The sequence below is a fragment of the Sminthopsis crassicaudata genome, chromosome 2 (genome assembly GCF_048593235.1).
Source record: "Sminthopsis crassicaudata isolate SCR6 chromosome 2, ASM4859323v1, whole genome shotgun sequence".
NCBI lineage: Eukaryota > Metazoa > Chordata > Mammalia > Dasyuromorphia > Dasyuridae > Sminthopsis > Sminthopsis crassicaudata.
This window is the reverse complement of record NC_133618.1, coordinates 330,715,422-330,737,792: the sequence shown is the minus strand read 5'-3', so window position 1 is coordinate 330,737,792 and position 22,371 is coordinate 330,715,422. Positions and strand designations below refer to the sequence as shown.

Here is a 22,371-nt window from a genome sequence, read left to right as displayed (position 1 = left end):
AGACTCTGGCTAGTCTTACTCCAGCCCCTAGTCCCTCCTACAATTCTCTGTATACACCAAATGATTGGGCCAGCACAGAATAGTGGGAAAGGCCATTTTCCAAGCATATTTTAATAGAATATTGTCCAATCGGTAATTAGCCTTAAGTGCCTGGTTGTTTGACCTCAGTGCATTAACTTAAGAGTTTTAGCACATAAGATTTTACACACCACTGGCATACCTTTTAATCCTCAAGGACAGGCAATAGTAGAGAGGAGAAACAGAGACATTAAGACGCTCCTCCAAACATAAAAGAAAGGGGGAGCCACAGGTAATCCTAGAGAACTTCTAAATCTAGCTCTTTATACTATTAACTTCTTGATTTCTGACAAAGATGCATTGGCCCCAGTAGATAGGTTTTATAACCCACCAGAAGGGCAGTGCCAATGAGCTGTATTTGCCTTGTCCATCGGAGAAAGATGGAGCAGACCCTTGAAACGAAGGAGAAGACCCAAGAAACACCAGGTGGTTCCATTGCTGACTGTGCCCACCGCTGAAAGAACTTGCGTGTACAATTCATGTTTGTTACACCACATTGAGCCTGCACTGGCTATGGGGAGAGTCACGACTAATAGCTATATGCTTGTGTAATACCTCCCATGTTGATGGGTTTGTGCATACTTGTTTCCAATAAGACCCTTCAGCCCAGAAACCTGCTAGCAATCCCCACTTCCCTTTGGTGCTTTTCATCTCCCTTCCTGAGATGTCAGGGAGGGTAAGATCATCTCTTTTTTAGTGTTTTCACCTCCTTTCCTGAGAATTCAGGGAAGGTGTGATCACCTCCTTTTTTGGGATTCTCACGTCCCTGAGAAGGGATGGCCTGTAACCACCTGTGTTCTAAAACAAAAGAAAGCAGGAGTTGTAAAGGGCTAAAATACAGCTCATTGGCACCCAGCTAATTGCTTCTCCAGCTGTAGAGATACAAGCAAATCCTTTTCCCCAAGCAGTTAACCTATCTGGTCCCTTCCATTCACCACTTTCTGGGTCTCTCCACATCACCTGGCGATTATCCAAAGATAGTGGAGCTGCTCACACTGGACACTGCCCTTCTGGTGGGTTATAAAACCTATCTGCTGGGGCCAATGCATCTTTGTCAGAAATCAAGAAGTTAATAATATAAAGAGCTAGATTTAGAAGTTCTCTAGGATTACCTGTGGCTCCCCCTTTCTTTTGTGTTTGGAGGAGCATCTTAATGACTCTGTTTCTCCTCTCTACTATTGCCTGTCCTTGAGGATTAAAAGGTATGCCAGTGGTGTGTAAAATCTTATACTGTGCACAAAAGTGTGCAAAATGTTTAGAAGTATATGCAGATCCATTGTCTGTTTTTATTGCTTGTGGCACACCCACAATTGCAAATGCTTGTATGAGGAATTCAGTGACCACTCAGGCTGTCTCTTTTGCTGCTGGTATTGCAAAAGTGAACCCTGAAAAAGTGTCTACCAGAACATGAATAAAAGACAGATGACCAAAAGATTTATAATGGGTCACATCCATTTGCCAAATTTCATTAGATCTCAAACTAAGAGGGTTCTTCCCTGGAGGGAGTATAGAAGCAGAGAAAGGAATGCAAAGTGTACAGGCTTTTACTATGCTCCTAGCTTCCTCTCTTGTTATTCCAAATTGTAAATGTAAAGCTCGAGCAGCCTGATGATACTTAAAATGAGATTCTTGGGCTTCTTGAAATAAAGGAGTATTGCCCAACGTGGCTAGAAGGCTATCTGCCTTTGAATTACCATCAAAAATAGGACCTGGAAGTCCTCTATGAGAGTGGACATGCACATTCTCACTTGCTCTTGAAGTTCCTTAAAAAGCTGATATATATTAGAGGCTACAAATTTTATTTGGGCTATAGCAATTATTTGTACCACACCTACTAAATAGGCCAAATCAAATATTATATTTATATCTCCTGGATAATAAGTAAGAGCTAGAATGATTGCATACAATTCATTCTGCTGAGTGGACTGAAAAGTCTGACTACTCTCTTTATAGTTAAGTCACAAGAATATACAGCACAAATATTATGTTTGGATGCATCTGTAAAGATAGGTGGTCCTTTAAGAGGAACTTTAGAAACCTTTTCTTCAAGAATCCATCGCCAATTATGTAATAGTCTGGTTATCTTTAATGGAGTGTGTAAAATTTGGAGTTATGGCTAATAAAATTTGCCACTCTGGGATGGTTTCACAGCATACATTAATTTGTGCATTAATATAAAAAGTATATATCTTGTCAGGTCTTATCCCAGATAATTGTACTGCTTGCTTAATGGCCTTTAATACAATTCTATTCATAAGTACTGGGTAAGGAGTAAGGCTTTGTTCTGGTTGTGCTGGGAGGTTCACCCACTCTTATCACACTGTCTCCTTGATGAAGGACTGCTGTGGATGCCTCTTGTGTTGCAAAAACTGATATTTCCAAGAGTTTTTGAGTGACTCTTTCAACCACATTGGATAAAGCCAGTTCAACTTCTCTCAAAGCCTCTTGAGCTTCTTTTTTAAGCTGGCATGGTAAGTTTAAGCACTGTCTTCCCTTAAAATGTCATATAATGGTTGCAATTGATAAGTAGTCAAGCCTAACACTGCACTCATCCATTGGATATCTCCTATCAATTTCTGAAAGTCATTTAAAGTGTTTAGCTTCTCTGTTCTTAAGGAGAGTTTTTGTGGTGTAAACAGCACCTTAGGGTATACTTCATATCCTAAATATTGAAAAGAAGCATGTCTTTGAGTTTTTTCTGGAGCAATTTGTAGTTCCTTAGGGTTTCCATGGTCTTTTGTAGTCATGCTTCTAACATTTGTTCCTCAGGTGCACATCCCAATATATCACCCATGTAATGTAATAACATAACTTTTGGAAATGCTTTTCTTACTGAAGTAAGAGCACCAGCAACGTACATTTGACACATAATAGGGCCGTTTTTCATTCCCTGTGGCAAAACTGTCCATTCATATCTTTTATAAGGCTCAGCTAAGTTAACGCTGGGCCCTGAAAAGGCAAATCTTTTCATATCCTCCTTATTTAGAGAAATAGAATAGAAACAATCCTTAATATCTATAATCCAAAGGGGCCATTCTCTAGGCAACTGAGTAGGAGATAGAAGTTCAGGCTGAAGAGTTCCCATAGTTTCCATCTGTTCATTTATCTTTCTTAAATTAGTCAACATCCTCCATTTTCCAGATTTCTTTCTTACAACAAATACTGGGGAATTCCAAGGACTTAGAGAAGGTTATGTGTCCTTGGTCAAGTTGCTCCTTTACTATATCTAATAAGGCCTGAATTTTATCATTACCCAAGGGCCACTGTTCTATCCACTTTCCATTGGATAGGAACAGATGAAAGTATTGGCAGGCCTTCAACAGCAGCCCTGCCTTAAAAAACCAAAGTACTCATTTTTAATCCTATTTGTCGTAAAATGTCTCTTCCCCATAGATTGATGGGGATTTTTTCAACTATAAAAGGAGTAAAAACTCCTGTTTCACGTTCAAATATCCATCTCAAAGGGATAGCATTAACTTCAGCTGCTACTGATCCTCCGACACCAGACATGTAGGTGACAAGGCCAGTTGGCACTTCTAATGACTGTACGATCTGCACCAGTGTCTACCAATCCTTCTAATGGTATGCCATTTATATAGATAGTGAGCATAGGTCAGTCAGCTGTCACAGCTGTTGTCCAGTATATTCCTGGGTTTTGTTGCTTGGAGTCAGAATCTGGGCGACTATCACCAGATTGCTTATTAGGAGTCTGTATCAGTAAACCTGATGCTACTACTTCTCCTGGTTGATAAGTCACACATTGTCTACCTGTATTAGTGACTGGGATATTTGTGACACATTCCCCAGTTTCCCATATCAGTGTATGGATGGACACTGTTTTGTAAGTACAATCAGGAGGTAAAATGGTCAAGCCTACTGTGCCTGGAGGCAAGGGATCCATAGGCTGGAGAGGAACAGATTTCACCTCTTCAGGGAGTATCTCAGTTGTCCCAGCTGCATATAACTCTATTCTCCCCAATTGTAATCTCTTTCTCCCATCAGGTTGCTTCCTGGATGATGGATTGTGTAATCCCTTTCTCCTATCAGATGGCTTCCTGGCTGATTGGTCATGTCTGGGTACCAAACTAGGCACTCTCTGGGTGTAGCATCGGCTACCATCATGCCCCATGTATTTTTTGCCTTGGGGCCCTGGGGCTGGGCCCCTCATCCCATTTCCCTGAATCAGTTTACACTCTGATGCCCAATGAAAGCTTCTGTTGCATTTTGGACATGGGGTATTGGGTCTTGTTCTCCCACCCTTTTTCTCACTCTGTCTCTAAGCCAACATTGAGCTTTCAGATGCCCTACTTTACCACATTGAAAGCATTGACGAGTCTCTCTGGAAGTCCCTTGCCAAAAGGGACTCTGTCTTGCCATGTTCCAATCTTGGGAAGTCTGCATCATAACCTGGCTATAAAAGGTATTTGTGCTTACTATGGCACAGTGTCTTATGATCTCCTCTAAAGGAGCATCCTTGCATAGTCCTAGTATAATCCTTCTACAAACCTCCTTAGCATTTTCTTTAGCAAGTTGCCTTATCATAATTCCTGTTATTGCATTTTCACCATTAGTTCATATGACAGCTGTCTGCAAACATCCCACGAAATCAGCAAAGGGTTCATTTGGCCCTTGTGCAATTTTTGTGAAGGCCTCACTCTTGTCGTTTTTACCAGGGAGAAAAGGATAGCAGTAGCAGTAATTTGCTCATATGCTGCTATGGGGTAATTAATCTGTACTGAAATGTCTGCATAAGAACCTATACCTGTTAGTTGGTCATAGGTGATTGGAGTTTTAACTACACTATGACTATTTTGTTGGGCTTGTATCCTGCAGAGCTTACTATATTCAGAAAGCCACAACAAGTTTTGTCCAGGTTCTAAGCATGTCCTTGCTATAGATTTCCAGTCCCTAGGGATTAAGACTTCATAAGCCAAATTTTGTAATAACATCTTAACATAAGCTGATGTAGCCCCATAAAGAGTGCAAGCCTTTTTTCAGGTCTTTGAGGATTTCTAGATCCAAAGGAGTGTATCTCCTGCTTTCTTGACCTGAAGAGTTAAATTGTTGAATCATAGGATACATACCGATTTTCAAATCAGCTAATCCTGCCCTTCTTCTATAGCTTTAAGTAGTGCCTTTTGTAATCTAGTCATAGGAGGGGGTGATTGCTGGGGGGAGGTGGTATCACTACCCCTCCCACTCCTCCTCCTCCCCAGTTTAGGCAGGGTTGAAGCTGCCGGGTCAGAGCAAGAATCACCATGCCCTTCACCATGCCCTTCATCCTCAACTCCACATGCCCTCTAGTGATATTGCTAGTAATCTGTTCATAGTCTTCCTCTTTTTCCTCACACTTCCTTATCTGGCTGTTCTTAAAATTTTTCTTTTTTCTATAACTTGCAGGGTTCCTTAAAGCCAGTTAGTTGTATTATGTTGTATATATAGAATGTATCCTTGGAAATTGGACCAGGACCTTTATCATTGTAGAGTTCACATAGTTGATCTCCTACTAGTTTCCAATTATCTGCACTCATATCTTCTTCTTTTAAGAACCAAGGGGGCCTGCATTCTAATGTACCCAAGAGTCTCGAGATCTGCAACCAAGTTGTAATTAAACCTTGTCCCTTGATCAACTTAAGTATGCTTTCTATAGTGCCCCCTGGGATGGGGGTGAGGGTGGGGCTAGGGGAGAATCTTTTCCTAATATCTGCCTCATTTCAGCTAGAAAAGGTTACTAGTTTATCCTTTAACAAAATAATTTCCCTATTTGTCTATTAAAATACTCACCCTATTTCCTGGTCACCAGGGACTTCTTCAAGGAAATTAGGGTCCTTGGTCCACATGTTGGGCACCAAATGTGATGACTGCATTAGCACCCTGGGTACTTTAGTATCAGCCGGAGTCAGGATAAGCAAAAGTCATTGGTCTTTATTCTTGGTCTTTAGTGGTAGAAGTGAAGGGAATGGATGCGCTGGATCTCTGCGACCTGCCTCTTCATCTCCCCCCCTCCAGAAGACTCTGGCTAGTCTTACTCCAACCCCTGGTCCCCCCTACAATTCTCTGTATACACCAAACAATTGGGCCAGCACAGAATAGTGAGAAGGGCCATTTTCCAAGCATATTCTAATAGAGTAATGTCCATTTGGTAATTAGCCTTAAGTGCTCGGTTGTTTGACCTCAGTGCATTAACTCAAGAGTTGCAGCCCTTTACAACCACGTCTGTGTCATAAAAGGAATTTGGTAGGAGTCCTTCATTTCCTATTTTTCAAATAGTTTATATAAACTATACATACTATGTAGTATTGGAGTTAATTGTTCTTGGTAGAATTCACATGTAAATCCATCTGGTCCTGAGGATTTTTTCTTAGGGAGCTGATTGATAGCTTGTTCCATTTCTTTTTTCTAAAATGGGAATATTTAAATAACTTATTTCCTCTTCTGTTAATCTGGGCAATCTATATTTTTGTAGATATTCCTCCATTTCACTTAGGTTGTCAAATTTATTGGCATAAAGTTAGGCAAAGTAACTTCTAATTATTGCTCTAATTTCCTCTTCATTGGTGCATAGTTATCCCTTTTAATTTTTGAGACTAACAATTTTATTTTCCATTTAGCTTTTTCTAATCATATCAACTAAAGGTTTATATATTTTTTAGGTTTTTTCATAAAAAACAACTCTTAGTTTTATTTATTAATTCAATAGTATTTTTACTTTCAATTTTATTGATCTCTCCTTTTATTTTGAGGATTTCAAGTTTGTTATTTGATTGGGGTTTTTTTAATTTGTTATTTTTCTAGCTTTTTTAGTTGCAAACCCAATTCATTTATCTTCTCTTTCTCTATATTATGCAAGTAAGTATCTAGAGATATAAATTTTCCCCTTATTACTGCTTTGGCTGCATCCCACAAATTTTGTTATGTTGTCTCATTATTGTCATTCTCTTGGATGAGATTATTGATTATGCACATGATTTCACCCATTCATTCTTTAGGATGAGATTATTTAGTTTTCAATTACTTTTTGGTCTATTTTTCCCTGGCCTTTTATTGAATGTAATTTTTATTTCATCATGATCTGAAAAAAATACATTTACTACTTCTGCCTTTCTGCATTTGATTTTAAGGTCTTTATGTCCTAATATATGGTCAATTTTAAAATAGGTTCCATGAACTTCCAAGAAGAAAATGTACTCCTTTCTGTCTCCATTCAATTTTCTCCAAAGATCTATCATATATAGCTTTTCTAGTATTCTATTTACCTCTTTAACATCTTTCTTATTTATTTTTTTGGTTTGATTTATCTAATTATGAGAGAGCAAGGTTGAGATCTTCCACCATTATAGTTTTGCTGTCTATTTCTTCTTTCAATTCTCTTAACTTCTTTTTTAGGAATTTAGATGCTATACCACTTGATTCATATATATTTAGTATTGATATTGCTTCATTATCTATGGTACCCTATAGGAAGATATGGTTTCTTTCCTTATCTCTTTTAATTAGATCAATTTTTGCTTTTGCTTGATCTGAGATCAGGATGGCTATCCCTGTTTTTGTTTTTTTTTTCTTTTTCTTTTTACTTCACTTAAAGCATAATAGATTCATCTCCAGCGTTTTACCTTTATTCTGTATGTATCACTCTGCTTTAAATGTGTTTCTTGTAAACAACATATTGTAGGATTCTGGCTTTTAATCCAGTCTGCTATTCACTTATGCTTTATGGGAAAGTTCACTCCATTCACATTTACAGTTAAAACTACTAATTTTGTATTTCCTGTCATCTTATTAACCCCAAATTATATTTTTTCTTTCCTTTTCCCCTTTCCCTCCTCCTCAGTATTTTACTTATGAGCACTACTTGCCTCAAACAGTCCTCCCCCTTTAGAGACCCTTCCCCTTTAGCCTTTCCCCTACTATTTCTCTTTTCCTTTCTATTTAGTATACCTTTCACTTTTCCCTTTTCCTTTCCCACTTTTCTATAAAGTGAGAGAAATTTCTTGGTGAAACTAAATATATCTAATATTCTTTCTTTGAGCCAAATCTTTTTTCCCCCTCAATTATAATAGGTTTTCTTTGGCTCTTCCTGAGATGTAATTTCCCTCATTTTATCTCTATTTTCCCCTTTTTTTCTGTTACAATCCCCTTTCAGCCTTGTTTCCTTTTTATAACAGTAAAATCAGATTATACATGTACTCTCTCTATATACCCATAACAAAAATACAGTTTCAAAAGTTTTTTTCTTTTTATTTTTTTAATGTTTTCTTAAGTTCTATATTTGGAGGTCAAATTTTTTGTTTACCTCTGGTCTTTTCATCAAAAATAAATGGATTTCACCAGTTTCATTGAATGTCCATTTTCTTCCTTGAAAGAAAATGCTCAATTTACCAGGGTAATTTATTCTTGGCTGTATTTAGGTGAAATTCTTCTGGATGTAACTGATGTAATCCAGCTGTGCTTTTCTTCTTGTTTTCTTTGGTGCCATTGATTTTTTATACAGATAAGTTAGTCTGAATATGGCATTTCTACTGCCATTTATGGAAAGAGGTTTACCAAAGAAGGCTTGACAGGTCCTTCCCACTTTTTTTTTTAACTTATTCTTTCAGTTTCATCTTTAAGAGCTTTGGAGATCTGGCTTAAGTGGGCCACTTCAATTCACAAAATAATTACTAAGTACCAACTTTTTGCAAGGCACTATCCTAGATAGAAAAACAAAATAAAGTTTTCCATCATTTCAAGGAATATTCATTCTACTTGATGAGAGAGGAGGAACAAATGTACACTAATAAGTTGAGTCCAAGGAAAATCGAGGCATGAAAGCACGCTAATATTTGATGGAAGACTTCACAGGGAACAATCTGAATTGAAATTTGAAGGAGATAAGAATGCTAAGGCATGATGAAAAGTGAAGCCATTCCAAGTATAACTAACACTTTGTAAAAATTTATGATGATGAAAGTTGGAGTATTTTAGTTTAGAAAACAGTCAAAAGGTTTTTGGGGTTTTTTTTGTGGTGGGACGGGTTTGTTTTATTTTGTTCTTTGTTTTGGCTGGAATGTAGAGTTTGAGAAGGGAAGTAGAATGGAATAAAGTTGAAAGATAAGTGGGAGCTAGATCAGGGATTTTAATTAAACTGAACTTTTGTTCTATAGGTAATGGGAAGTCATTTAAGGTTTTCAAATAAAACTGATCTGATTAGATCTGTGTTTTGACAACTATGTAGAAGATAAATTGGAGAAGGAAGAGACTGGAAGTAGACCAATGGACTGGGGTCTGATCTGGGATGGTAGCTATGTGAGTGAAGATAATTTAGTGGGAGAATGTTTTGGACACATCAATAAGAATAAGTAATTCATTAGGTAAGGAATGTGAAGAAGAGAAAAGATTAAATAATTATAAACCTATGTGACTGAGAGGATGGTATCTTACATAAATTTTTTTGTAAATATTTTCCCCTTTACTGCTTTTTGCTGTTTTCTGAGATTCTACTACTCATATCTTCTATCCTCCTAATATCCTGTAAGACTTTAGACACAAATGTCTTCCTTGTGGCAAATTATATGTGCATTATACTTGTGATATGGGAGCCACCTGCCAGTGGCTGCTGGAGGTCTAACTCAGACTTGTGCAGTGAATCTCTTCATGTGAGAGGATGATGATGATACGATGAGACTGAGAGGCAGTTGAATTCTCTGACCTCTCTCCTGTTCTCTCTGCCTCTAATTTATCTTATTCCCAATCCACCAGGAACATCTACATCAGCAAAGGCTGCTTTGCAACTCCTTCAAGTGTTATGATTACAGCTGTGGAGGCTCTCAGAGAACTGACCTACCCCTTCACCTAGGCATGGTCCTTAAAGATGCTTCCTTAGCAAATATTAGTAATGAGTAGTGATATTGGTCCTTCTAGCCCTCTTCCCTCTTTTACTTACCAATATCTTGTTTAAATAACTCAGATTGGAGTTATTTTAATTGCATATTTACAATTCTAATTTGGTATTTATCTTTTCCCGGACTAACATTTGAATGGTCTGTTGATTCGGATATTAATGATTTGGAAAGTAACTCTCATACCAGTAATAAGCTGTTTTCCGTCAAAAATATTTCAGTATTTAATATATCCATTGTCTATCAACTCTCTTCTTGAAAAAAGCTATTAATGATATTAATATTAGTGATATATATATGGCTTTTGTGTAGCCTATAGACATTTAGCTTCTTTTGTTTCTTCCAAACCATATTTTCCAACTTGCATTGAAATCACTGGGTTCTAAAATATATATAGGGAGGGTCTTTTCATAGAATTTCTCTATTAGAAGGTATCATCCATCAGATGTTGGTAAATATAATTATTTCATTGGTGTACTTTTAAAAATACTTATGTATACCACAAAGCAAGATAATTAAGTGTCTATGCAATGTTTCTTGATTTCTTTAGCTGTACCATAAATTGACTATGCCATTTCTTTTAATTGCCTAACAAAATCCTTCCATTTAGCTCCAAATTTCCTTCCTTTTAATGGTTTCATTGTTAGTAAAAATGTCAATACTGGCATAATTTAATTCTTTCCAGTAGTATATTTCCTTGTTGGTCACTATACAAAGGATATCATACTTACAGTATAAAGTTGTTTCTAGATAATCTGAAAGCTCTGATTCTTAGCATCCTTTTCATTCTTTTGTTACTCTCTCTCACTGTAGAAACAAAAGGGGGCTGAATTAAATTGAGGATAATTGTGTATTTTTTAAAACAAAAGAATTTAAAAACAGGTATGTCTACTAATTATGTGCATAACACTTGGTTGTAGAATGTAGAATAATATTATTGTAGAGCTGGAAGTGATTTGAGATCATTAGGTAGTCCCATTTTATAGAGGCAGTGTAGTGTGGTGGTAGAACACTTGTAATCAGGTAAGACATGTCCAAATTCCACCTCTGAGACTTACAAATTATGTGAATATGAGCAAGTTATTTATCTGGCTATAAGCCTCTTGGCTCATAAAGAAAATAAAGATGATATCCATATCTACTTCACAGCATTGTTTTGTTTTGTTTTTGAAAGGGGGAAGTGGTGGGAAGAGAGAAGTAACATTGAATCGTGATTTCATTGGTATTGGGAACTACTGATGAGTTTCCTTGAATTTGAGGTTCTCTCTCAACCCATTTTCTGGTGCTTGTTACAAATTTATTTTGAGAAAATGGATAAAATGCTTTGAAAACCTTAAAATATTATGTTAATGTTATTTATACAGATGAATAGCATTTGTGTAACTTTTTAAGTTTGTAAAAAACCTTTTAAATATCTTTTAAGTTTCACAACTCTGCTAGATAGGTGCTATTATTATCCCCATTTTATAAATAGGGAAACTGACACTGACTGAGGTAAGTCATAGCTAGTAGGTATCAGAGGCTGGATTTCAATTCAGGCCTTTTGATTGTAGGCCCAGCACTCTTCACCAAACCACTAAACTACCAAAGGAGGACCAAAGGTAAAATGACATCCAAGATTACAAAGATAATTAGGTGTAGAGCTAAGACTTTTAATTCCTAGTCCATCAAAACACACTTTCTGTGCTTTTGCTTAATAGAACAGAATTGAAAGTATTAGACATCTTTAATCCTGGATTTATGGATCTCATAGATAATATAGGTAGGCATGGAAGAAGAGCCCCATTTATTTAGATATAGGAAGGTCAATTGAAGCCATTTAGTCAAATTCTTTATTTTACATATGGGGAAATTGAGGTCCTAAGAAATGAAATAATATAGTGGTAGAGGTGGGATTTGAATCCAGGACCTCTTGACTCCACACTCATATATGTGTTACAAGGGGTTTTAAAAAACTAGTATTAGGGGCAGCTAGGTAGTGCAGTACACCAGCCCTGAAGTCAGGAAGACCTATAGTGGATGACAGGTTAAAAATAAGCCTTGGCAGGCTAAATTATCTAAACTTAGAGAAACTTATTAGTTCCTATACTTAATGGTTTTTTAAATTCAAAAATAAAATTGTTAAACATTAGTTCACTGATAAAAGATAAGGTTTTATTGGGCTACAAGCTCAACATGAGTGAATAGTCTGATATGCCAGCCAAATAAGCTAATGCAATTTTAAACTATATCAACTTGCACATCAGGCTAGGGTCTGTGATTAGAGAAATGATTATCTTCTGGCCCAATTAGACTGTTTGCAGTATAGGCCTCATATATTAGAAAGGACTTTGGTAAGTTGGAGAATATCCAGAGAACTTCCATAATGGTAAAGAAAGAACATGTCTCGTGATAATTGGCTAAAGAAATTGAAGATGTTTTGACATGAAGCATTAGGAACATCAAAGACTTCAAATGTCTGAAAAGCTGAATTGTTAGGATTATACATTTTGTCTGATACCCAGACGGACAGAACTGAGAAAAATGGATTAAAGTTCAAGAAAGGCAGATTTGGGATTAATGCTGGGAGAAAACTTCCTAACAGAGGTATATGAAAGTAAGAACTGTTTCAAGAAATAGTATCTAGTTAAAAGGTTTAAACAGACCCAATGTCCAGTTAATGGAGATGATCTTTGAGGTGGGGGGGGGGGGAGGGAGAGAGAGAATTCTAGGTCAGATATGGATTGGACTACAGAGATGGCCTCTAAGATCCTTAGAACCCTGAAATCCCATACATTTTTGCTGTCGTCTAGTCCTTTCATACTTTTATCACTAAACTTTTTAGGATTCCTGTATCTTATTCACATTCACTTAAGTACACAAGGTAACATTTACTATGTATATTGTTCCTCTACTTGATATTTTCACTTTAAAGTGTGTGTGAGAGAGGTATAGCATCATCTAAGACCTGATATGACTGTTATCCCTGGACCACTTTCATTAATCTTTGAGAAATCTCATTATGCTACACACCAAAATTATAAAGCCATCACTGACAAACTCTGGAACTGCCTAATATTTCTCCAAGATTTCTTGCTATCTGACTAGTATATAATAAGCATTTAATAAATGAGTGTGTTTACTTGAAAAAAATAAGACATTTTAAGAGAAATAAAGAAGAGGCATAATATGCAAGATACAATATTTGTCTCACTGTGACTCTAGGTTTAGTGTTTAAGCATTTTAGGACCAAGGGAAGTCCAATCAGGCTGATATCGAACTCTTTGCTCCCTATTGCATCTCCTTATGGCTGAAGTCACACTAAGGGGCTGAATGGAGAATCTTCCCAGTATGAGAGGAGGCAAGAGGTAAGTGGATTTAGGTGTAAGAACACTGTTTAATTTTCTTCTATTGTTACATTACAAATGACAAACTGCAGCTATTAATGTTAATAAATGAGTGTTGTTAAACACTCATTCTATCAACTAATACTTTGTCTTCCTGGGCAAGAAAAATCCACCATTAAAAGCTCCAATGTCTATTAAGGTAGTTTCAAAGTAGGGGAAAAAAAGTAATGTGTTTTGCTGTGCACATAATGTGGGATAGTCATCAATGAGGGAATAAAGGAGACCACATTTAAATGAGCATCCACTTAACCTTTTTATTAACCTCTTTGACACTTCAATTTCAAAAAATAGAAATCTTTGTCATTGTTATTTGCTGGCTACTGGCAGGTCAGTCTAATGGGCTAGGGTATCAAATTATTCTAAACTAAATTCTGCTATCTGAATGTTAATAGTAGTGCTTTCTAAAAAAAGATTAGCAGCCCCATTTTGGAAGAGAGTTAGATGATTCTTCATTCAAAGATAGCTTTAGAGCTTGAAGTGACTATTTGAAATCATTCTAATTTTTTTCTTTTTAGTCAGGGTGAAATAAGGCCAAGAAAGGCTTAAAAGGTCGCACAGGTTATTTGGTAGAAAAGGGGAGAATTAAATTACACTTCTAAGTTTAAATCCAACATTTGGATTTGGAGTGCAATCTGTATTGCACAGTGCTGCCTCCTTATTTATTCAACTGACAAATATTTGTTTATCACCTATTTATGTGTAAGGCATTGTAAGATAAAATTATGTTTAAGTTACACTCAATAATATATAGTAATCACAATTCTGAAATCTTAATTTTGTTTGATATTACCTAAAATTAAAAACTATTTCCAGAGGCCTACATTTGTCATTAACACTTTATTCTTTTTTTTTTTTTTTTTTTTTTGAGGCTGGGGTTAAGTGACTTGCCCAAGGTCACACAGCTAGGAAGTGTTAAGTGTCTGAGACCACATTTGAACTCGGGTCCTTCCTGAATTCAGGGCCTGAATCCACTGCGCCACCTAACTGCCCCAAGACTTTATTCTTTAGGTTCTCTATTGTGATTTGATATTCCCAATTTTGTTTTTGATTTGTATTCTGAAAATCTATTATTTTGTAAACAATATTAGATGATTATGCTTAGTAACATTCTATGCCATGTTAATATTCTAATCTGGAAAGTATCTAATGCTAAATCATTTTCTATCATATCCATGAAACATTTCTGCCTTATAGATTTATTTGTTTTATTCCGGATATTTATTTTTATTATGTTGCTTGTTATGCCATTCAAAAAATTCTTATTGTTGTTCTAATTCTGCTGTCGCCTGTATTATTTGGCACCTCTCCACAGCACTACTTAGTAAGTAATCAAGTTAAAGTAGTGTGGAATTGAGGATATTTTGATTTAATTTTAACATTAGAGAAATAACATCAATATAATATTTCAATTTTTATCACAGAACTGGTTTATCCCCATTACTTAGGTGGAGTAAAGTTATTTGTTTCTTTACTCAGTGCACTTTTAAAATGAAATTCATTCAAGTGTTTTTCAGCTCTTTTGGTCTTTTTCACTGTGTGTTCTACAATATTTCTCTTTAAACCAAGCCTGTTAGTATCTCAGTTCTTTGAGCCACCTTTTCTATTTACTTGTGTACCTTACAATTTCAATGTTAAACAATTAAAAAATTAATATTTATGTGCACAAAATAATATTCAAATTGTAAAATGATGTTTTGAGAAATGTTTTTCACCATACATTTGTATCATGCATTTAAATGGGTCCAGGCAATAAACTTATTTTTTAAAAAATGACATGACAGTTCATAAGGTGTTTAATAGATAAATTTTATGTCAATATCTTAAGCTCACATGTAATTAAATAGACCCTGCTTTAGCATCTAACAATAATACTGATTTCACTATAATACACTTTAGGTTATACTCTGAACCACATCATTTTATAGATATAGATAGATATACACACATACAGAGATGTGTATACATATGCATATATTTGGCATTGTCAAAAATTGTACAAGCCCATGACAGAGAAATAGCATGATTAAAAACTAGTATTTGCCCTATGTTTTCTCCAAAGTTTAGATAATATATAAAGATAATAATATTTGCTCTTCAAGCCTTGTGCTTTTATAGAATAACCATATTTAGAACTGATTTTAAAATTTTTATTAGTTTTATTAATATGCAGTGGTTTAGCTACAATCTTTTAAAAATCAGCTTCAAAAGTATATAATTTTAAAGAGAAAAAAAATCATCTTACTTTGGCTAATTAGGCAATAATGTTATTAAAAATCCACTTATAAGTAGTAAGTAATCAAGTTAAAGTAGTGTGGAACTGAGGATATTTTGATTTAATTTCAACATTAGAGAAATAACATCAATATAATATTTCAACTTTTATCACAGAACTGGTTTATCCCCATTACTTAGGTGGAGTAAAGTTATTTGTTTCTTTACTCAGTGCACTTTTAAAATGAAATTCATTCAAGTGTTTTTCACCCTTTTTCATTTTTTTCACCTCTTTTGGTCTTTTTCAGTGTATGGTTCTAGCCTATGTAAATTGTAAAGATTAAATTTAGCTCAACCAATCTATCATAAAGTAGATTATCAACTTCAAAATCTGAAATTCATTAATAATAAGAATAACAACAATGGTGTACTGACAGAAGTTAACTAGCAAAGCGGCTAGTATCTTAGAACTGATTTCCTTATTTAAATTTTTTTTAAAATCAAGGATGTCCATTGATGTTGTATTTAAAATTTCACAAAATAATTTAAGGAAAAACATGGAAAATAGTGAAATCACCATATTACTGATATGGAGCTAAATAAGTCACTGAAGGGATAACATTGTGCTTTTAATCTACATTTAAAAGTAATTTTAATCATAGCTAAGGCAAAAACTAAAAACAGAAAAATTTCTATTAACAGAAAAACAAGTCAAAATGATAAAACATGTATATGCTTAATGACTCTAAACAAAGAATTAAAAGATCATAAAATACGCTTTTCCCCCAACAATTCATCTTCTAAAATCAAATACTAATATATCATAATCCTTGCTTTGGTGTCTTGTTTGACATCAAGTTAATATTCTTACAGTAGGAAATCACTTATGTTCTTTTCAAATGCTTGGCATTATAATGAGATCTCATATCTTTTCGTAAATTAAACTTTGCTCCACATATTCCACATGTATATAGATGAACATCCATGTGCTGCTCCAACTGTTCATTATTTGGAAATATCTGAAAGCAGACCTGGCATATAGTCTCCCCAGAAGATAAATGAGAAATCATATGCCGTACATGGTCATGTTTTCGGAAGTTTCCTTGATCACAAATAGAACAGACATATCTGGCCATGCCTTTGTGCATGTCATTATGTAGCCGCAACTGACGTTCTCTTAAAAACTGCTTGCCACATGTCTGACAAACAAATTGTTTTTCCTTGGTATGGACTGTATAGTGTTCTCTTAAGTGACAACGCTGATAAAATCCCTTTCCGCAAAGATTGCAGAAGTGTTTTCTTCTATGATCTCTTTCATTCTCTTCTATGATAGCATTCTTAAACATATCTTGGTCTAGGCAGCTGGACATATGCTCAACCACTAGATTTTCATTTTCAAAACGCTGACCACAATTAGGACATCGGAAAGGGCATGCAGAATGTTTATATAATTGCTTTTGGGGGAGACTATTTATTTGGAAATGATTGTCCCTGAAATCATCTAGCATTTCAACAAACATATCTCTTATTTCAGATTGCTCATCAGTATTCTCTTCCATGTCCATTTTTTCTTCACTGTTTCCTAACCCATTCACTGTCAAATCTTGGGGTTCTCCACATCTTTGTGCATGCTCTTGAAGTTGCCTGCCTTTGACTAGTATTTGACCACATTTACCACAAGCACAAATATTTTCTATGTGTTTTGATAAATAATGAGATGACAAATCTTCTTCAGTTATTGTTTGTCCGCACAGTTCACATGATGTGCCCTCAGTATCCCCTTGTACAGGACTGTCCTTGTTAGGGTGCCTTGTGTTTTCCAAACTGCTTCTTTCATCTGTGTTTACAGACATCCGAGGTTTTAAAAGTTTCCTAGCATTTTTCTTCATATTGACTTCTTCTTCAATGTAATATCTATAAAATGGCTCTTCAGGTTCATCTTCTAATTCATCATTGTCAGTGGATTCATTACAGTCTTTATCAGAAACTTTAATAACATTGAAGTCCTTAAATTCATCCTTAGGATGATCTTCTGGCTCCATCTTGATAATGATCCTTTTCCTCTCAGCAGCTCTGCTCTTCTCTTCACCAGCTACTTCAGACTCTGCTACACTGCTTTTTCTGTTTCCAGTGATTGATGATGAGTCACTGGTGGCCTGGCTTGTGTCCCCTCTATATTTGTCTATTTGTACAGAAAATGTTTTAGAAGAATCCTTTTCACAGGAGTCAGTTTTAGTATTACTATCTTTTCCATCTCTAACATCCATTATCCTATGGTATGCCCTTGCATTTTGATATGAATGTCTATTAGTGCAGGTTAACACATGCTCATCTAATAACTTTTCACAGCTAAAACCAAAACCACAACTGTCACAGGTAAAGCTCCTTCCAAAACGCCGTGACACACGATCCTTTGGGTTAGATAATTTGGAGACAGAGCTTTTCTTACATACATCAAATAACTGTTCTGGAAAGTTGCTTAACTGTAAAGATTCTTCATCAGGCTCTTTGTTTTGGGATGTATTTACCGTTGAACTTGGCTCCACACACCACCTGTTTGCTTCACTGCCATTTCTAGCTATAGTGTCATCATACATTCGTACCCCAAATATCATTTTGTTATTGTGATTGCTAGAAGCAGAAGATGAACATTTTGAACTAGAACAGTCTGCATCCTGTATGTCTTCTAAACAGTCAGGAACATTGTATAATTGTAAGTAGTTCATTGCCACTTTAAACTGCTCAAAGTTGGCAGGGGCTGTCATAATTTTTCCTAAATACATGAACTGCAAAATTAGATCAAAGCATTCAGCACTAATTTTCATGTTGCTAAGATTCAGTTGTGCAGTGGTGTGCTGATGGTTCATGAAAAACATCCTAAAATAAGAGCTGCAAGCAGCTAGAACTGCTTTGTGTGCTTGAAAATAAATGTCATCAATTGCAATACAACAGTCACAGAGAAAACCCCATTCTCTTTGGTTGTTTAGCTGTTGAAGGACGTAGCTGCTGTGGCTAGGCCTTGCCATCTTCTACTTTAATTATGGACCTATTAAAAAAAAATAGTAAGATCAGAAAAGGCAGCAAAAACTACAGGATAATTTTAAATAAAACTAGACTAATTTGACTTCCTATTGTAATCAAGTTAGGAATATCTCAATTTAAATATAAAAATATACATTAGAAGCCATTTATATAAAAATAGAGGAAATCCCCTTGTTTCAGATTCACACACACACACAAATATAATTAAGAAATGTGTACATATGTATCAAAAGACAATGCCATTTAGGCTTTATTAAAAATAATGTTGGGGAAAATAAACATAAATGTTAAAGAGGATAAAAAAAGATCACAAAAAGACATTTGCTTCAGAGGGATGAAAAGACTATAAAGTGAAAATAATAATAATTCAAATCAAAAGAGAGCCAAAGTAAATGGTTAACTATTATAGTATTATAAAGATAATCAACAAATCATTGCAAACAGATATTAAGGCTTTATTTGTTGTGGTTTGGTTATCAGCCCACTCCTCATCTCCTCCACCTTCCCTGACCCACATCCTCTTGCTAAAAGATCCAAGTTTGATTCTTTAAAGAAATGATCATCACATATACTGCTCAACAGTATTTAAGAAAGCAGAACTTTTAGAAGGAGATGGCTGGCAGTTTTAACACAGATTTAATTTTAAATAAATAAACTGTCCCAAATTTTAGAGATCTTTATTCTCATACAAAGCTATAAAAAATTAAGATACAATTTAATTTGAAGTAAAATTTTAAGCGGCTTTATCTAAAACTTCTGAACCTATTGCACTCAACTTGGAAACAACCATTATTCCAAAAAAAGGTCATCAGAGTAACAGTTCAAACTAGGTGCAAACTTTACTTCCCCATCAAAATTTATTTTTTGATTTTTCACCTTTTCTACCACATTAAACACATTTATATGTATATATGCATGTGTGCACACATATTATATGTATTATTGCATGCATAAATAGGTATCTATAGAGACTCGTCGTCTTCCCTTTCTTCATTTTTCTCACAAAGGCAGAGAGGAACATAGAAGACAGAAGTAATGGGTTCCTCACTGTGCTGTTGATGGTACACAAAAGACTATTTCTCAAGTTTCTTTAGTGTAGTATTTCAACCTATTATCTCAAACTATAGCTGACTTGCTAAAAATTACACAAATATGCCATCTTTGATTATAGGCAAAATTTATAGGTATTTTGCTATTTGGTAACAATGGACATTCTGAGTGCTCCACTGCTACCTTCAAAATATAAAAAGATGCTGTGTGTATGAAAATGTTTTTTTTTTTTAATTTTGTATTCAAGTTTTAAATAAATAAATATATTTTTAAAAGTACAAAAAGACTTAAAGGAAGACTTCTAGCATGGTGAAGGATTGACTCTGGAAGATCTGTTATGTAATGTGAACAGATCTTCCCACATCATGAGAGAATATGGATGGGCTGTCACTTATTTCAGTTAGATTACAGATGCACTAAAGTACTGAAATAATTTGAAATTAGTAAGATTCAAACTCAGGCCAAGTTAGAGGTTAGTAACTTTCTGCTACGAAGCTTGACATTTAGCTTGTGATGGTGTCACATCCCTAATCTCTGCTGCTAAGGACTCGGAAGTTAGTGAATCATTTGAGTTTGCTAATTCTGAGTTGATCAGATAACAAAATAGGTCAGGGACTAATATGCAATAAATATCCTATTTAAGGAGGGAATAAACTGGCTGGCCCAAACTGAAAAGAGAGCGGTTACTTATCAGCCCAGGAGAGGCTTGTACTTCCCACTTAGGGAGATGTAGTCTTAAAAAGAAACAGAAAACAAAAAATCAACCACACATTTAAAACTTTAAGATCTCCTCCTAAATGAATGAAAATTTATTTTTTAAAGGGAAAATAAATTAGTAATCAATATATAAAATATGATAAGACAAAAATGAATAGAATTTGTAGTAGGCTACTGTGATATTTGTATTTGTATTGACTTTCACATACAAAGAAAATAACAGGATGTGATTTTTAATGTTAGCCAAAAGCTCATATAGAATTACTAATTAGACCTAGCTTCATTTTAATGTGTTTAAGTGATTCTCATATACTGTCACATAAATAAGCAACTCTGTGGCTGATAACTGATTACCAAAAAAAAAAAAGTAAAATTCTGATCTTATTTTTAGATTAGTCAACTAATTGAAAAAAGCATTATATACCTGCTAGTGTTTTAGCCGAAGTTGTAGGATACAAAAAGCAAAAGATGCTTTACCAGAACTTATAATATGGAAAGAGGAGAATACAAATGAGAAAAAAAGTATTCCAAGTCTTAAAATGTTGAAATATGTTCCTTTCAGAAGACTAAGAATCATGACCACGCTATTAATCACAAGGAATTCTTTGTTTCCTAATCTATAAAATCAATCAATCAACCAACAAATATTTCTTAAAATACCTACTATGTGCCAGGTTCTAGGGTAGGCACTAGGGATAGATATGACTAGAACTAAAAAGTCCCAGGCCTCAAAGAGTCGATATGTATCTATACTAATATTTACATAATAAAGACAAGACAAGAGAAAGGAGAGGGAGTGGCATTAATAGCTGGTGATAAACAGAAAATGACTAACTAGGAAGTGCCACTTGAGATAAACTTTGAAAGAAACTAGAAATTCCAAGAGACAGAAATAGAGAAAATATTCCACATTTTAAGAAGCTCTATAATCCCAAAGAAACCCACTCAACACATTAATATGATTGTGGTCATATTATAAATATGTATGCTACATTTTTTATTTTTATGATTGGTTCATATTTTAGTATGAATTACAATTGTAATAAATTACACTTTTTAAAGAAAATATTGCGTCATGGAGAAGAGCCCATGAAAAGCCACAGAGATGGGTGACAGAATTTGTGAGGTCCAGGAAAAAAAACTAGTTTGATTGAACAGCAAGCATGTATGAAAAGCAGGATTAGATAATTTCAAAATCCTTTCATGGATCTTGAGTCAACAAAAGTTATCCTGATGGAATACATATTTTAAAAAATCATTTCAATAAATTTACCCCTTAAACACAATTACTTAATTTTTTCCTAGCCTTACAATAACTAATTTTTTTCTTTGCTGAGGCAATTGGGGTTAAATGACTTGCCCAGCGTTACACAGCTAGCAAATGTTAAGTGTCTGAGGTCAAATTTGAACTCAGATCCTCCTGATTTCAGGTCTGGTGGTCTATCTACACTGCCATCTTGCTGCCCTTTTCAATAATTTCTTCAGGCAGATCATATTTTTTCTTTAGATTGGATCCCAAGTTGTTATCTAGGTCCACATCGATCTGTTTATATAGATCATGTAAAATAATGCTAATAGTTTAGTACAGAGCTAGTACAGAGCTTTAAGGTTTGCCAAATGATACACTGTGCTTTACTTCCTTTTGATTTCAGCAACATCCTTGTGGGGTGGTAGTTAACTAATAAATGGTAGACTGGAACCTAAATCCTTCCTTTCATCTTTTTCACTTGTTTCAAAGCCCAAACTCTTTAAGTCAATAACTGAATACATTTTCTTCATTGCAAAACAGGGGTTCCCATGACAGGCCTTACTGTCATCACCACCTATTTGTTTATCCCTTAGATACCATAATAGCATGCTTCAGGTAGGAATGGGCCCTTGTGACCCTTAAGGTTTTTTCCCAACTCTTGAGAATTTAAAGTTGGAAGGGATTTTGGAAATCCTCTTGGAAAGCCCCTACGTTGATAATGCAACGTAGTTCAAAGATCATGGCTACCTGGTAGTATGTG

General features: G+C 35.1%; 2 protein-coding genes across 3 annotated transcripts in view; one reads left to right on the top strand and one right to left on the bottom strand.

Moving 5' to 3' along the window:
• Positions 1-22,371, top strand: part of ZBTB25 (zinc finger and BTB domain containing 25) — a 93,525-nt gene that overhangs the window by 26,351 nt on the left and 44,803 nt on the right. The gene's annotated exons all lie outside the window — the stretch shown is intronic.
• ZBTB1 (zinc finger and BTB domain containing 1) overlaps positions 15,131-22,371 on the bottom strand; it is a 21,950-nt gene continuing 14,709 nt past the window's right edge. The window contains exon 2 of the mRNA XM_074290355.1: positions 15,131-18,599. Coding sequence (XP_074146456.1) covers positions 16,438-18,579 — 2,142 coding nt within the window. The 5' untranslated portion in view covers positions 18,580-18,599 and the 3' untranslated portion in view covers positions 15,131-16,437. The remainder of the gene's footprint in view (positions 18,600-22,371) is intronic.